This window comes from Lithobates pipiens, unplaced genomic scaffold, assembly GCF_037356315.1.
Source record: "Lithobates pipiens isolate NorthernLeopardFrog02 unplaced genomic scaffold, aLitPip1_a1.2 Scaffold_23, whole genome shotgun sequence".
Taxonomy (NCBI): domain Eukaryota; kingdom Metazoa; phylum Chordata; class Amphibia; order Anura; family Ranidae; genus Lithobates; species Lithobates pipiens.
In genome coordinates, this window is record NW_027507785.1 from 6,272,725 (window position 1) to 6,290,224 (window position 17,500).

Consider the following 17,500-nt stretch of genomic DNA (forward strand, 5'->3'; position numbering starts at 1 on the left):
AGGAACTTTAATCGGTGGTGAGCTTGGCGCAAATCATCAGTGATATGCTGTGTTTTTATGATTGTATTGGGGGGGGGAAGATGGCGTTATACCTTTTATTTAAATAAACAATGTGGCTGTGGGGGGGGCGGAGATGGTGTTATTTATTTTTTTTGCTGATCCGAAAATTGATCTGATCCGTGAGTCTGATCCAAGGAACGATCCGATCCGTGAGTTTTTTGATCCGTGTCACCCCTAGTACGCACCTTCCCCCCTGCCGGTCCGTTAGAATCCTGTGTATCCTCCAGTGTCCTACGCAGGCGCCACGAGCACGCAGCTACGCCCGCTCGCATTCTCCACCCAGCTGACCTCCCGCCAGCAACGCATCTGCGCTGCTTTTGGCTCCCCCCTTCCCCCCCCTCTACCCAGCAGCCTTCCGATAGACCAGCCGCAGAGCGCAGGGGCGGCAAGCCCTCGCCGGGCCACTTTCCAGCGCTGCTGTGACTGGAGGTTGTGCTCCGCACATGGGTACATCCATCTCCCGGCTTCAGGGGTGCCCTTTGCTCCATTCGGAGGAGGAGTCGGCCGTGTCACGTGTGGCGGGTCCGGACTGAGACTCCGCCCCACACCACCCGGCACACCGAGGAGGAGGTGCTGTCACCATGAAGGGGCGAGAGAACCCGAGACACCAGAAGGGGGGAGGGGAGCACTGAGAGGCTGTGGGGCAGTGACACCATGTGAGAGGGGAGGAATGTGTCATCTATACTGGGGGGGGCACGTGTGTCTGTCTGTCTGTCTGTGTGTGAATAATATTCCCCTTTTTCAGTTTTTTTTTACCTTTACACATATTATACATAAACAATATTTATAATTCTTTTTTTTTTTTTTTATATTGTCCTCAATGTATACTTTCTATGGAATAAAGGAGGGGGGAAATTATTTTATATGTCTATTATTATTCTCTTTATATATACACATACTTGTATGAATAAAGCAGGGAATCTGACATTCACCATACCCCGTCATTGGTGTTTTATTCTGCAGTTTGAGTGTAACACTCAGTTTTTTCATTATTACTTTTAAATAAATGGAAACATGTCATATTACATTTTTTTTTTTGAATGATTTTATCCAATTAATTGAAAAACATAATCGGCTGATTAATCGATTATGAAAATAATCATTAGTTGCAGCCCTTAGATATCTATAGCTCTACACACACAAATTATATATATATATATATATATATATACACACACACACACACACAAATTATATATACACACACACACACAAATTATATATATATATATATACACACACACACATACATACATACATACATACATATAATCTCTATATATCTAGAGGGAGATAGAAAAATATAATATAATTAGTGATGGACGAACTTCCGACGGGACGCTTCGCGAACGCGGCCGATAGTTCGCGAACCGGAACGTTCGCGGCGGGCCCCATTCACTTCAATGGGAGGCGAACTTTGCAAACCTACAGGTCAAATTTGCAGCCACAAAATAATTATTAGCTGGGCAAACATAGTCCCACCACATGGCCAATGACATAACACATGTATGAGGTGAATCTGGGATCGACAACTACAAGCATTCTTTTTTTATATGGGAAATTGTTGTGACAATTCAGGACTGTGGAGCGCATGAAGGCAATGGAGGAGAGGGAAGGTCAGGGACCAGGGTAGGCAAAGAAGAGGGTGCAGGAGATGATCACCAGCAGCGTGACATACAGCAATGACAGCTGCACCGTGATAGAGTCATCTGACAACAGCACCGTGATAGAGAGCACTGACATCAGCAGCGTGACATAAAGCACTAACACCAGCACCGTGAAATGCAGCACTGACAGCAGCACCGTGATAGAGAGCACTGACATCAGCAGCGTGACATACAGCAATGACACCTGCACCGTGATAGAGTCATCTGACAACAGCAGCGTGACATAAAGCACTGACACCAGCACCATGATATACAGCACTGACAGCAGCACCGTGATAGAGAGCAATGACATCAGCAGCGTGACATAAAGCACTAACACCAGCACCGTGATATACAGCACTGACACCTGCACCGTAAGCAGCCCCAGGAGGAAGTCAGCATAGCACAGGGATGGTGGGAGCCCCTCATAATGAGCATAGCACAGGGATGGTGGGAGTCCCTCATAATGAGCATAGCACAGGGATGGTGGGAGCCCCTCATAATGAGCATAGCACAGGGATGGTGGGAGCCCCTCATAATATGCACAGCAGAGGTACAGCCCCAGGAGGAAGTCAGCACAGCACAGGGATGGTGGGAGCCCCTCATAATAAGCAGCCCCAGGAGGATGTCAGCATAGCACAGGGATGGTGGGAGCCCCTCATAATAAGCATAGCACAGGGATGGTGGTAGCCCCTCATAATAAGCAGCCCCAGGAGGAAGTCAGCACAGCACAGGGATGGTGGGAGCCCCTCATAATAAGCAGCCCCAGGAGGAAATCAGCACAGCACAGGGATGGTGGGAGCCCCTCATAATAAGCATAGCACAGGGATGGTGGGAGCCCCTCATAATAAGCAACCCCAGGAGGAAGTCAGCACAGCACAGGGATGGTGGGAGCCCCTCATAATAAGTAGCCCCAGGAGGAAGTCAGCACAGCACAGGGATGGTGGGAGCCCCTCATAATAAGCATAGCACAGGGATGGTGGGAGCCCCTCATAATAAGCAACCCCAGGAGGAAGTCAGCACAGCACAGGGATGGTGGGAGCCCCTCATAATAAGCATAGCACAGGGATGGTGGGAGCCCCTCATAAAAAGCAGCCCCAGGAGGAAGTCAGCACAGCACAGGGATGGTGGGAGCCCCTCATAATAAGCAGCCCCAGGAGGAAGTCAGCACAGCACAGGGATGGTGGGAGCCCCTCATAATAAGCATAGCACAGGGATGGTGGGAGCCCCTCATAATAAGCAACCCCAGGAGGAAGTCAGCACAGCACAGGGATGGTGGGAGCCCCTCATAATAAGCAGCCCCAGGAGGAAGTCAGCACAGCACAGGGATGGTGGGAGCCCCTCATAATAAGCAGCCCCAGTAGAAATATGACACCGTTCAACCTCTTCAAAGAGGAGGGTACGGGCATATAGTACGGTGTGCTTTTTTTGGACAAGGAAGTGAGCCAAATGAAGAAAGAAGGTCTGTGTGCTCGATTAAAAAAATTGTTTATAGACATATACATGGTCTACTGTGTTGAATTCCTCCGAGATCCATGCCTCATTCATTTTTAGAAATGTGAGGTAGTTAACACTGTCGTGAGCTAGGCGAGTACGCTTATCGGTCACGACCCCCCCTGCTGCGCTGAACGTCCTTTCGGACAGGACACTGGACGAGGGGCAAGCCAACAGTTCGATTGCAAATTGGGCAAGCTCTGGCCAGAGGTCAAGCCTGCCCACCCAGTAGTCCAGGGGTTCATCACTCCTCAGAGCGTCCACATCGGCCGTTAACCCGATGTAGTCGGACACCTGACGGTCTAGGCGTTCCCTGATGCTGGATCCGGATGACACCTGTCGATGGGTCGGCTGAAAGAATGACCTCATATCAGAAGTCACCAACACATCTTCAAACCGGCCTCTTCTTGCAGGCGCTGTTGGATTGGTACCCGCAACTCCTTGCTCATCATCCAGGATAATGTCGTCCTCTTCATTCTCCTCTCCCCATCCACGCACAACAACAGGGGTCCCAGAAAGGTTTAAAGCATGCTCTTCTTGCTCCTCCTCATCCGCCCCGGCACCATCCTCCTCTGACTCCTCTTCAGACTCCTGTTGTTGACTTGCTCCATAAAGAAGGCATAAGGTACAATGTCACTGATGGCGCCATGGCTGTGACTGACCAGTTTGGTGATCTCCTCAAATGGCCGCAGAAGTCTGCATGCGTCGCGCATGAGCAGCCACTGGCGCAGTGAAAAAAAACCAGCTCCCCAGAACCGTTTCTGCCGCAGAGTTCATACAGGTAGACGTTAACTGCACGTTTCTGCTGGAGCAGCCTATCAAGCATATAGAAGGTTGAGTTCCATCGCGTCGGGCAATCGCAAATAAGTTGTCTGACCGGCAGATTGTGTCGCCGCTGAATGTCAGCAAGGCGAGCCATGGCCGTGTAAGATCTTCTGAAATGGGCCGAGATTTTCCTTGCCTGCCGCAAGATGTCCTGGACCCCAGGGTATTTGACAACGAATCGCTGTACGACCAAGTTTAAGACGTGTGCCATGCATGGCACATGCGTGATTTTGCCCTGTTTCAATGCGCTAAGCAGATTGGCACCGTTGTCACACACCACTTTACCAACTGTCAAATTGAGCGGTGTTAGCCACTGATCTGCCTGTGAACGCAAAGCTGAAAGGAGTGCCGGGCCAGTGTGGCTCTTGGCTTCCAGGCACAACAGACGCAGCACGGCATGGCAACGTCTCACCTGGCATGACGATTAGGTTCTGGGGAGCTTGGGCGGCGTAGCGGAAGAGACGCTAGCAGCGGAAAGGAGGAGTCAGCCGAGGAGGAAAGGGAGGAGGATGGAGTAGGTTGTGTGTGACTGATTATCAGTATAGGGACTGACGTACAGTCTGCTAAAGGACTGCTGCAGTATAGGGCAGTGGTCAGCAGTAGTGCACCTCAACCCTATGTATTGTGGACCTATACCAGTCCTTATAGAATAGCAGACTGTACCTCACTCAACCCTATGTACTGTAGCACCCTAGACCTTACCAGTCCTTATAAGGACCTTTGTGGAACAAGTAGGTTGTGAATGATTAGCAGACTGCAGCAGAAGGGCAGCAGTCAAGTATAAATATTGTTTCCATATTTGGAAGAAAGAATATTATACGTTTACAAGCCTATCACCATACCACTGATACCAGTCCTGAAAAGAACCTTTGTGGACCTAATATAGTAACAGCTACTGATTAAACTGACCCTCACTGCCTCACACACTGCTTCCTGCCTGTCCCTATATAAACTGACAAAACAGAGGCTACTGGAACAATAACTGGAATAGCACTTTTGTGAACCTGATAGTAACAGCTAATGATTAAACTGACTGTCCCTACAGCACACACCGTCCTGTCCCTTTCTCTACACTGACAAAAGACACTCAGGCTGCTGCAACAATCAGTAGCATCGCACTGCCTCAAACCTATATCCTGAACTACACCTAACACCTATACCAGTCCTGAAAAGAACTTTTGTGTACCAAATAGCTAGCGTTTTATCTGTCCCTGCTCCACACAGCAACCTCTCCCTATAGTGACAGAAGAAAGAATGTAAAATGGCCGCCGGATCGGGTGTATTTATAAGTTAGGGGGAATGTCCAAGTGTCCTCCATGTGCTGTCATGTCTCAATTGGCTGTCCTGTACCCCATGATGGATGTGTCATCATAGGTCAAAGTTCTTTTACACAGTAAACACAGAAGTCCGCCGGGCGAATGGCGGCAATAGTCTGCCGAACGGGCGGACCGCGAACAGCCGAAATTCGCCGCGAAACGACCGCCGGGCGAACTGTTCGGCCATTACATAATATTATATATATATATATATGATAGATTTTTTTTTTTTTTTGAGCTGGATGGACTGGTGTCTTTATTCGACCTTACTATGTCCATTGGCGACGTTTACAAATTTCTACAGGTTTACCGATTTTGAGTTACAGAGGAGGTCCAGGGCTAGAATTATTGTTCTCGCCCTATCGATTGCCGCGATACCTCACATCATACATAGGTGGGTGTTACTCACATATGCGTTCACTTCACTTTTGCGGGACGGGGCGCTTTCATTTTTTTTTTCTTATTGATTTTACCTTTTATTTTTACACTGTCCTTTTAAAAAAAAAAAAATGCTTTTTTGAGTCACTTGTATTTGGGTCACTTTCTATTACAAGGAATGTAAACATCCAGTGTAATAGAAAAAAAAAAAAAGCATGCCAGGACCTCTTTAATGTGAGATTTGGGGGTCAAAAAGACCTTAGATGTCACATTTACACTAAAATGCAATAAAAAAAAAAAAAAATCCCCTTTAAAAGCATTGGGTGGAAGTGACGTTTGATGTCGCTTCCGCCCTCCAACGCCATAGAGCCGAGTGGGGTGTTAGGGGGGAGGGCCCCCCCATCTTTCCCTCACTCGGCACCCAGGCTCATAAGAGAGTGGGCACGACCGTCTTCACCGATACCGTCGGCTCCGGTAAGCGGTGGAGACGACCGCAGCGTGGCGGGAGAGGGGAGTGGCCCCACCCCCCCCCCCCACAAAAGTTATCTTGCGGCGAATCCACTGCAGAGACCACTTTTATCTTCAAGCGGACCGCCCGCTGAAGAGGATACCGGGGGGGGGGGGGGGGGTTATGGTATCTAGTTGCTCCCATAACAACCATATTCCTCTTCAAATTGCCGACGTATAACATCGGCGGGCAGTCCTGCAAGTGTTTTTTTTTTTTTTTTTGGGTTAGTGGGGACCCCGAGAACGGTCTTTGACATCTCGGTCTCTTTCCTTGGAGCCACAGACAACCAGCCGCCCAGTAACGCAAAAGTGCGGCGTGTGGGGGGGGGGGGGGGCGTTAAAGCCCTGCCCTTTTCCTGCCACGCGGGCAGCAACAGGTTACGTGCGGTCAAAGCCCCGCCTCCGATCCACATATGAATGAAATAGTAGATACAATGTAACAATACATTACGTTACATTGTAGTTACTCAATGACACTTGTAGAATATCTTTAAGTGTCATTTTATACAGGAGCTGCTGCATTTTGTAATACAAAGCAATGACCGGCTGTCATTTTGACAGCTGGCAATAGCGGCAGCACAAAAAAAAGAAAAAAAGGGAGAGGATGAGTTGGACATAACAGATACGTTCTAAGAAAAAAAAAAAAATTCAAGTCATTAGGAAGTACCTCTTATGTAGTAGATCTATAGGCAAAACTTTTTTTTCTTCATTTTGGACAGAGTAAGGGAAGGTTATAACCCCTGTCAGATTTTTATTCCCAACCCCCCTTCCATCATCTGTGCCCCATTTCCCTTCACTTCCTGTCCCACAGCCAAAACAGGAAGTGAGAGGAAATCCCTTCAAAATTAAAGGAATCACTCCGGGATACACCCCCAGGTCTCCAGAACTAGCGTCCCCTTTGGAAGATTTCCCCTCTTTAGCTTTTCTAGGGAACAACCCAAAATTTGGGATTTCCTTTCACTTTCAATGATAATGGTAGACAGGACAAATAGAGAGGGGGGGGAATCTCCCTAAGGGGGAGGGAGCAAAGACAGCAATAAAGAAACCTGACAGAGGGTCTAATCCCTCTCCACTTCAACCAAAACTAGGAAATAATGGAATGTATGACGGAACTTCGTGGGTCGCTCAGGCGCCCGACCATTGCTGCCGTTACCCAAAGAGTCCCCGGTCCTCGTACCTCTGGTTTCTTGACATCGCCGCCACCATGAGGGGGGTCCAGCCCAGCTTGTGCCGAGTGTTGGGGTCCACCTTCTCCCGCAGTAACCTGAAAACAAGAAGCTTCTGATTAGAACCAATCAGCTAGAAGAGATACACGGGGGGAGGGGGGGGGGGTCATCTTCTCTTCTCTTGCAAGTGGATATTTACAAACCACAGAGAGATAAGAGACAGACGCCCATCGCCTCTCACCCCATATGTATAACCCCCTGGGGGGGGGGGCATTAAGGTAGAGCAGACAGGGAAGATTCGCCCACTCAATGCCAAAACCCAATCTAAGGGGAACGTTGTGCTGTGGTTGGTACCCGTCTCTGCCCCATGATGGGTCTGTATATTCCTAGACCTGGACAGGAAAGGGGGGCTTCATCTATGCACTGTGGGAGGCTGGAGACCCTCAGAGGGCCTGAGGCACTGTAGGTTTGGGGGGGGGGGGGGACACTGTAGGAAGTTGGGTATTCTCAGGGGGCTTGAGGCACTGTATGTGTGTGTATGCGTCTGTGTACATATGTGTGTGTATGCGTCTGTGTACATATGTGTGTGTATGCGTCTGTGTACATATGTGTGTGTATGCGTCTGTGTACATATGTGTGTGTATGCGTCTGTGTACATATGTGTGTGTATGCGTCTGTGTACATATGTGTGTGTATGCGTCTGTGTACATATGTGTGTGTATGCGTCTGTGTACATATGTGTGTGTATGCGTCTGTGTACATATGTGTGTGTATGCGTCTGTGTACATATGTGTGTGTATGCGTCTGTGTACATATGTGTGTGTATGCGTCTGTGTACATATGTGTGTGTATGCGTCTGTGTACATATGTGTGTGTATGCGTCTGTGTACATATGTGTGTGTATGCGTCTGTGTACATATGTGTGTGTATGCGTCTGTGTACATATGTGTGTGTATGCGTCTGTGTACATATGTGTGTGTATGCGTCTGTGTACATATGTGTGTGTATGCGTCTGTGTACATATGTGTGTGTATGCGTCTGTGTACATATGTGTGTGTATGCGTCTGTGTACATATGTGTGTGTATGTGTCTGTGTACATATGTGTGTATGTGTCTGTGTACATATGTGTGTATGTGTCTGTGTACATATGTGTGTATGTGTCTGTGTACATATGTGTGTATGTGTCTGTGTACATATGTGTGTATGTGTCTGTGTACATATGTGTGTATGTCTCTGTGTACATATGTGTGTCTGTGCATGTGTGTGTAAATGTCTGTCTATGTCTGTGTGTCATATATACATACACATACACACACATCTGAGGGTGGCTGAGAGCATTCAGGTGTGTGGGGGGGGGAGGGGCACTGTAAGAAGTTGGGGACTCTCAGGGGGCCTGAGGCATTGTAGGAGATTCGGGGGGGGGGGCACTGTTGGAAAACGGAGGCACCAAGAATGAGTTGGAGGTTCAGCAGCAGACTGGGGGGGGGGCACTATAGGGGGTGTAGGAGGTTGGGGGTTTTGGTGGGGGGGGCACAGTGAGGGCTAGCATATATCCCGCCCCCCCCCGGTCATGTGATGTTCTGTATAAATGGATCTACAAGATCCCCCTGTGATGTCATGGAGTCGCCCCCCTATCACTGTGTGTCCCTAGGAAGATAGATGGGTACTGCAGTGCCCCCTGGTGGATATCTGCTGATGTACATAGAGGAGAGATGATCACCGCTCTCACCTGTCCACTTCCTGGAAGTTGCCGGTCCGCGCCGCCTCCAACAGCTTCTCACCTGGGGACAGAAATCTCAGTTACACATCCAGACAGCCAGGCGGGGGGGAGCCCTCCCTATACTGCCGCTACTGACCTGAACATGCTCACTGCCTGGCTGCTATGCTGATCCTGGCGGGTTCTGTCATTTCTGACTCCCCCAGAACCGTATGGAGACCAAACCTTCCTCCTTCACTGGCTGCTCATCTACTGAACCCCGACACAGACATTTCATCAGACCCCCCCCACCCCACCCCCACCCCCATATCTCCAATGACAGGAGTGCAGCCAGGCACACAGCGGGTTCACAGCGCTACAATGTAACGATTCCAGGTGGCAGCCCCTCCCCCAAATTTTCTGACATAAATATATGAAATGTCCACATCCTGCAACCAAGGCAGCGATACTGTGCATGTGTGAGATACCCCAGATCCCCAACCCCCACAATTAGTTCACCAATTATTCGGCAGGCACCCCACAGCGGGGAGTTCACCCTCTACTGTCCGTAAGGTGCAACTGCAGAAGCCTCATCCACACACACAGTGCATGCCTGTAATAATGTGGAAGGCGTTGAGTTGGGGATGACAACATCTCCATCGCCTCTCTGGTGGCCCCTAATGGTGAGCTGCGGGAACAGCAGCCCATCCTCTGGGTGTGCAGGCGATGGACTGATTGGGGCTGGTGCACCCTCTAGTGTCAGAAAAGTGTAATTACACCCAGCTGTCCGCACGGTCTCATCCACAAAGTGCGTTCTTGTGTAACACGCACAAACGTAGTGAGCGCCCTATCAGAACATCGGGGCGGGGTCACGTGACTACGGTACAGGGGCAGACCCGCCCACTGAGCATCCAATGAATGAGCTCTGGAAGGTCTTATCGCTTTAGCTACAGGACAGAAGCAGGCAAAAAGGTCTGCAATAAATAAAAATAGAATCAATAAATTGATTCTATTTTTTTTTTTTTTTTTGTATTTTATATTTCTAATTCCGATTTAATGTTCAAAAAGTAAAAAAAATGATATATATATATACCGTATATATATATATATATATATATATATTTTTTTTTTTATTGAAAACCTCCACTCGTTTATTTTTTATTTTTTTATTTATGTTTAATTTTTATTTTGTATTTTATATTTCTAATTCTGATTTAATGTTTAAAAAAAAATAAAAAAAAATCTAAAAAAAATCTATGAAAATTTAAATAAAAAAAACAAAAAAACAAAACATCACACACACAAGTGGAGGTTTGCAATATGTTATATATATATATATATATATAAAAAACATATTGCAAACCTCCACGTGTGTGTGTGTGTGGTGTTTTTTTTTGTTTTAAATTTTTTTATTTTGATTTTCATCGATTTTTTTTTTTTAAACATTAAATCGGAATTAAAAATACAGTGGTGTGAAAAAGTGTTTGCCCCCTTCCTCATTTCCTGTTCCTTTGCATGTTTGTCACACTTAAGTGTTTCGGAACATCAAACCAATTTAAACAATAGTCAAGGACAACACAAGTAAACACAAAATGCAATTTGTAAATGAAGGTGTTTATTATTAAAGGTGAAAAAAAATCCAAACCATCATGGCCCTGTGTGAAAAAGTGATTGCCCCCCTTGTTAAAACATACTATAACTGTGGTTGTCCACACCTGAGTTCAATTTCTCTAGCCACACCCAGGCCTGATTATTGCCACACCTGTTCACAATCAAGGCATCACTTAAATAGGAGCTGCTTGACACAGTAAGGTCCACCAGAAGATCCTTAAAAGCTACACATCATGCCGAGACCCAAAGAAATTCAGGAACAATTGAGAAAGAAAGTAATTGAGATCTATCAGTCTGAAAAGGGTTATAAAGCCATTTCCAATGCTTTGGGAATCCAGCGAACCACAGTGAGAGCCATTATCCACAAATGGCGAAGACATGGAACAGTGGTGAACCTTCCCAGGAGTGGCCGGCCGCCCAAAATTACCCCAAGAGCGCAGCGACGACTCATCCAAGAGGTCACAAAAGACCCCACAACAACGTCCAAGGAACTGCAGGCCTCACTTGCCTCAGTTAAGGTCAGCGTTCATGCCTCCACCATCAGGAAAAGACTGGGCAAAAATGGCCTGCATGGCAGAGTTCCAAGGAGAAAACCACTGCTGAGCAAAAAGAACATCAAAGCTCGTCTCAATTTCTCCACAACACATCTTGATGATCCCCAAGACTTTTGGGACAACATTCTGTGGACCGATGAGACAAAAGTGGAACTCTTTGGAAGGTGTGTGTCCAAGTATATCTGGCGTAGAAGGAACACTGCATTTCATAAAAAGAACATTATACCAACAGTAAAATATGGTGGTGGTAGTGTGATGGTCTGGGGCTGTTTTGCTGCTTCAGGACCTGGAAGACTTGCCGTGATAAAAGGAACTATGAATTCTGCTGTCTACCAAGAGATCCTGAAGGAGAATGTCCGACCATCTGTTCGTGTACTCAAGCTGAAACGAACTTGGGTTCTGCAGCAGGACAATGATCCTAAACACACCAGCAAGTCCACCACCGAATGGCTGAAGAAAAACAAAATGAAGACTTTGGAGTGGCCTAGCCAAAGTCCTGACCTGAATCCTATTGAGATGTTGTGGTATGACCTTAAAAAGGCCGTTCTTGCTCGAAAACCCTCTAATGTAACTGAATTAGGACAATTCTGCAAAGATGAGTGGGCCAAAATTCCTCCAGGACGCTGTAAAAGCCTCATTGCACGTTATCGCAAACACTTGGTTGCAGTTGTTGCTGCTAAGGGTGGCCCAACCAGTTATTAGGTTTAGGGGGCAATCACTTTTTCACACAGGGCCATGATGGTTTGGATTTTTTTTCACCTTTAATAATAAACACCTTCATTTACAAATTGCATTTTGTGTTTACTTGTGTTGTCCTTGACTATTGTTTAAATTGGTTTGATGTTCCGAAACACTTAAGTGTGACAAACATGCAAAGGAACAGGAAATGAGGAAGGGGGCAAACACTTTTTCACACCACTGTATAAAATACAAAAAAAAAAAAAAAGGGAAGGAGAAGAGGAAGAAGTGGAGGTCTGCAATATAATAATAATAATAATAATAATAATAATAATAATAATAATAATAGAATAAGAAGAAGAAATAATTTATAAGAAATAAAAAAATAAATGTAATATAATAATAATATTTTATACTTTTATAACAAAAATGTAATAATAATAATAATAATGTAAAAATGATTCAAATAATAATACAAAGTAAATATTATAATAATAATAATAGATGTATTTGTTAAAAATAGTAAATTTATTCAATTAAATGATAATAATAATAATAATAATAAATAGATGTATTTGTTAAAAATAGTAAATTCAATGAAATGATAATAATAATAATAATTGCATTTAATTAAATAAATGAAATGTCTGGTTTATTTAACAAGCTCATTTCATAGCATACCCTTCTGTGGAGTTATCAAAGTGAATGTAATTAATAAAATGTAAAAATAGTAATAATAAATTCTATTTTTATGCTAAAAATGTAATAAAATGACATGTATTCAATTAAATAATTTATTTAATAATAATGTATATATTATTTATATTTATGACAAACATATAATATTAATAAATGTAATTAATTGATACATTTTACGTCTTTAGTTTATTAAACTCATGAAATAAATAAATAATAGCGATACCCTTGTGTGGATTTCCTTCGCTGTGGCAATACGCCAGCAGGGCGGCGGTGGTGATGAATAGGGGCGCTGGGTCGGGGTTCCTATTATCCTGTCCATTGTCTCTCTGGCGCCCCCTGCTGGTGTGTTCCAGGAGCTGCCGCCTGTCCTCCGGAATGATGAGACTGGCGCGCCCTCTGCTGTCAGAAAAGCGGCATTGCCGGCCGCTCTCTATGCTGCACGCGGACAGGGTGTAATGCGCAGCGCGCCCTCTGCTGGCCATTTGAGGATCTGGCACGGCGATGGACCTCGCGCGCCCCCTGCCGTCCATCTGAACCCCCACCGCTCCATGGCAGGTAGCCGCCGCCCGCCGCCCCGGAGCCCCCGCCGCTCTCCCGGCACCGGGTAACAGGCCCAGGCGGGGGGCGAGGCGCCGGGGGATAACGAGCCCGGACACCCGTGAACTCCACATTAGAAGAACCGGCTGTCAGATCACCGGGACACACCAAAGATGGCCGCCTGTCAGCTTCACAGCGCTGTGTCTGACGTCATCACGGAGAAGGGGGGTCACATGACAACGTTCCTTTACTTTACTGGGCGAGCGGGGTGCGTGGGTGGAGATCACCGGGGCATGCCGGGAAATGTAGTTCATAAATGGGAATTTCACGTGGTTACATCAGAGGGAGAAGTATAGCAATAATAATATAAGAATATGAATAACAATTAACAACAATTAGTAATTAAAATAATATTAGTAGTAATAATAGAAATAATATTAATCATATGCTGTTCAAGTCTCGCTCTGGAAGCAGTAATAATCAAGCCTCATTATACGTTTATCCAAGCCTCGCTCTGAGTGGAAGTTTTGTATATGGGTGTGGCCTAGCCTCGCTCTGGGAGAAGTATTCAAGCCTCGTTATTCAAGTTTAGTTTTTAGTGTCACCTCGCCTAGTTTGTTTGTTTTTGCAAAATCAAGCCTCGTTCTGACAAATGACAAGCCTCGTTTTGAGTCTATTCAAACTTTGTTCCCTAGGGCGTTACCTAGCGTCGGTTTGGATGTGACCAAGCCTCGCTCTGGGAGAAGCATTCAAGCCTCGTTCAGAGTCATTTCAAGCCTCGTTTTGGGTGTGCTCTTGCCTAGATTTTGGTCTGACCAAGCCTCGTTCTGAGCTGATCGTAGCCTCGTTCTTCGTCCATTCAAGCCTCGATTTGGTTGTGGCTAGGTCTGGTTCTGAGCCAATTCAGGACCTTGGTGTGGGCGTGTCCAAGCCTCGTTCCCGGTGTGCGGGGCCTTGTTGTGGTTTGGTAGAAGGAAGGAAGGAAGGAAGGAGAGGAGAGGAGAGAATAGACGGCGGGGAGACTCCTATGTTCCCGGTGAGTGGTCCGAGGATTATGGGGGAGAGAGGGAGGGAGCCCCGAGGATTTGGGCCTATATGGGGTGCGCTATCACATACATGTACTATCACATGTCATACTATCGTATGCTGCATGTCGTGCTATCTCATCTCGTACTATCACATATATGTACTAACATGTCGTACTATCGCATACATGTACTATTGCATGCATGTCGCACTATCTCGTCTTGTACTATTGCATGTCGTACTATCACATACATGTTGTGCTATCTCATCTCGTACTATTGCATGCGTGTTGTGCATCTCGTGCTATCGCTTGTCGTACTATCGCATGCATGTCGTGCTATCTCATCTCGTACTATTGCATGCGTGTTGTGCATCTCGTGCTATCGCTTGTCGTACTATCGCATGCATGTCGTGCTATCTCATCTCGTACTATTGCATGCGTGTTGTGCATCTCGTGCTATCGCTTGTCGTACTATCGCATGCATGTCGTGCTATCTCGTCTCGTACTATCGCATACATGTCGTGCTATCGCTTGTCGTACTATCGCATGTGTGTCATGCTATCTCGTCTCGTACTATCGCATACATGTCGTGCTATCGCTTGTCGTACTATCGCATGTGTGTCGTGCTATCTCGTCTCGTACTATCACATACATGTCGTGCTATCGCTTGTCGTACTATCGCATACATGTCGTGCTATCTCGTCTCGTACTATCGCATACATGTCGTGCTATCTCGTCTCGTACTATCGCATACATGTCGTGCTATCTCGTCTCGTACTATCGCATACATGTCGTGCTATCTCGTCTCGTACTATCGCATACATGTCGTGCTATCTCGTCTCGTACTATTGCATGCGTGTTGTGCATCTCGTGCTATCGCTTGTCGTACTATCGCATACATGTCGTACTATCGCATACATGTCGTACTATCGCATACATGTCGTGCTATCTCGTCTCGTACTATCGCATGCGTGTTGTGCATCTCGTGCTATCGCTTGTCGTACTATCGCATACATGTCGTACTATCGCATGTGTGTCGTGCTATCTCGTCTCGTACTATCGCATGTGTGTCGTGCTATCGTGTGCATCTCGTACTATCTCGTCTCGTACTATAGCATGCGCATGTTGCGCTGTCGCATACATGTCGCACTATCATTGACATTTCCTCCGGCCCGGTGACTGAAGGTCCATAACTCGGTACTGATCAGCCACTGGAGGGATAGTCTGCAGGAGCCAGAGCATCGCACTCGGGGTCCACTGAGCTCAGTTGTAATTCTGCTCTTCTTTCTTCCTCTTCCTCCTCCTCCTCCTCCTCCTTTTTTATTTTATTTTTTCTTTCTACTATAATACATATCCAAAAAAAACAACTTTCTTCATAAATTTTAGGTCAGTATGTATAATACATATTTTTGGTTAAAAAAAAAATATCCCAATAAGCGTATATTGATTGGTTTGCGCAAAAGTTATTGCGTCTACAAAATAAGGGATAGTTTTATGGACATTTATTTATTTTTTACTGGCAATGACGGCGATCTGCGATTTAACTTCTTTTTTTGCGGGATTGTGGCGGACAAATTTGATCCCAAATGACGCTTTTTGGGGACCAGTGACATTTTATTACATCGATCAGTGCTATAAAAATTCACTGATCAATGTAAAAATGACACTGGCAGGGAAGGGGGTTAACACTGTTCCCTGGGTGTGTTCTAACTGTAGGGGGGAGGGGTTTACTGGAACATGACGGAGATCGCTGTTCCTGTTTACTGGGAGCAGCAGATCTCCATGATGTCTCTTGTCAGAATGGGGGTCCGCCTTATTTACAAAGGTAGATTCCCCCCCCCCCCCCCCCCCCGCGTTCTGCCTCTGTGCACGACGATTGTGGGCGGCCAGTGGACAACCCGCGGGCACGCTCCCCGTGGCTCGCAGCATCAGCAGGCGCTGGCAAACTCGCATGCATTTTTTATTTAAAAGGAGAAATTAACCCTTTCAGTGCAGGTGCAGCTCCACTGTAAGGGATCACTTTTTTTTCGTTGCTCGGAGTTGGGCTTTAAAGTGGTTGTAAACCTCAGACATTAAATATGAACAAAGCACATCCCTCTATAGTGTGTACTTGTCTCACTCCAGACAGAGCACTACTTCTTGTCATTTCTGTCGGCTGCCTCCTTCCTCTCATGTCTGCACTTCTGACAGGTTTTCCTGACACCAAGAGAATAATGGTGACAGGGGTGGGACCTCCAGCACACAGCCTGTGATTGACAGCTTCAGCTCTGTTGCTGTGTGAAGGGGGGGGGGGGCGAGATGTTGTTGTGTGAAGAGGGGGGGGTGAGATGTTGTTGTGTGAAGAGGGGGGGGTGAGATGTTGTTGTGTGAAGAGGGGGGGGTGAGATGTTGTTGTGTGAAGAGGGGGGGGGGGGCGAGATGTTGTTGTGTGAAGAGGGGGGGGGCGAGATGTTGTTGTGTGAAGGGGGGGGGGGGGGTGAGATGTTGTTGTGTGAAGAGGGGGGGGGCGAGATGTTGTTGTGTGAAGAGGGGGGGGGGCGAGATGTTGTTGTGTGAAGAGGAGGGGGGGGGCGAGGTGGTGTTGTGTGAAGAGGAGGGGTGGGGGCGAGGTGGTGTTGTGTGAAGAGGAGGGGGGGGGCGAGGTGGTGTTGTGTGAAGAGGAGGGGGGGGGCGAGGTGGTGTTGTGTGAAGAGGAGGGGGGGGGGCGAGGTGGTGTTGTGTGAAGAGGAGGGGGGGGGGGCGAGGTGGTGTTGTGTGAAGAGGAGGGGGGGGGCGAGGTGGTGTTGTGTGAAGAGGAGGGGGGGGGCGAGGTGGTGTTGTGTGAAGAGGAGGGGGGGGCGAGGTGGTGTTGTGTGAAGAGGAGGGGGGGCGAGGTGGTGTTGTGTGAAGAGGAGGGGGGGGGCGAGGTGGTGTTGTGTGAAGAGGAGGGGGGGGGCGAGGTGGTGTTGTGTGAAGAGGAGGGGGGGGCGAGGTGGTGTTGTGTGAAGAGGAGGGGGGGGGGGCGAGGTGGTGTTGTGTGAAGAGGGAGGGGGGGGGGGCGAGGTGGTGTTGTGTGAAGAGGAGGGGGGGGGGCGAGGTGGTGTTGTGTGAAGAGGAGGGGGGGGGCGAGGTGGTGTTGTGTGAAGAGGAGGGGGGGGCGAGGTGGTGTTGTGTGAAGAGGAGGGGGGGGCGAGGTGGTGTTGTGTGAAGAGGAGGGGGGGGCGAGGTGGTGTTGTGTGAAGAGGAGGGGGGGGCGAGGTGGTGTTGTGTGAAGAGGAGGGGGGGGGCGAGGTGGTGTTGTGTGGAAAAAACATTTTTTTCCCTCC

At 47.3% G+C, this 17,500-nt stretch overlaps 1 protein-coding gene across 2 annotated transcripts in view; it reads right to left on the reverse strand.

Annotated features, from left to right (window-relative positions):
- The window catches only part of CLPB (ClpB family mitochondrial disaggregase), a 167,940-nt gene extending 154,563 nt beyond the window's left edge, over nt 1–13,377 (reverse strand). Inside the window, exons 1-3 of one of the 2 annotated variants that reach the window (XM_077451127.1) lie at nt 12,855–13,377; nt 9,123–9,174; nt 7,404–7,490 (exon numbers count right to left, since the gene is read on the reverse strand). In XM_077451127.1, coding sequence (XP_077307253.1) covers nt 7,404–7,490; nt 9,123–9,174; nt 12,855–13,302 — 587 coding nt within the window. In that variant the 5' untranslated portion in view covers nt 13,303–13,377. The remainder of the gene's footprint in view (nt 1–7,403; nt 7,491–9,122; nt 9,175–12,854) is intronic. The other variant, XM_077451126.1, reaches the window with a different exon arrangement.
- Between the last annotated feature and the right edge of the window lie 4,123 nt (nt 13,378–17,500).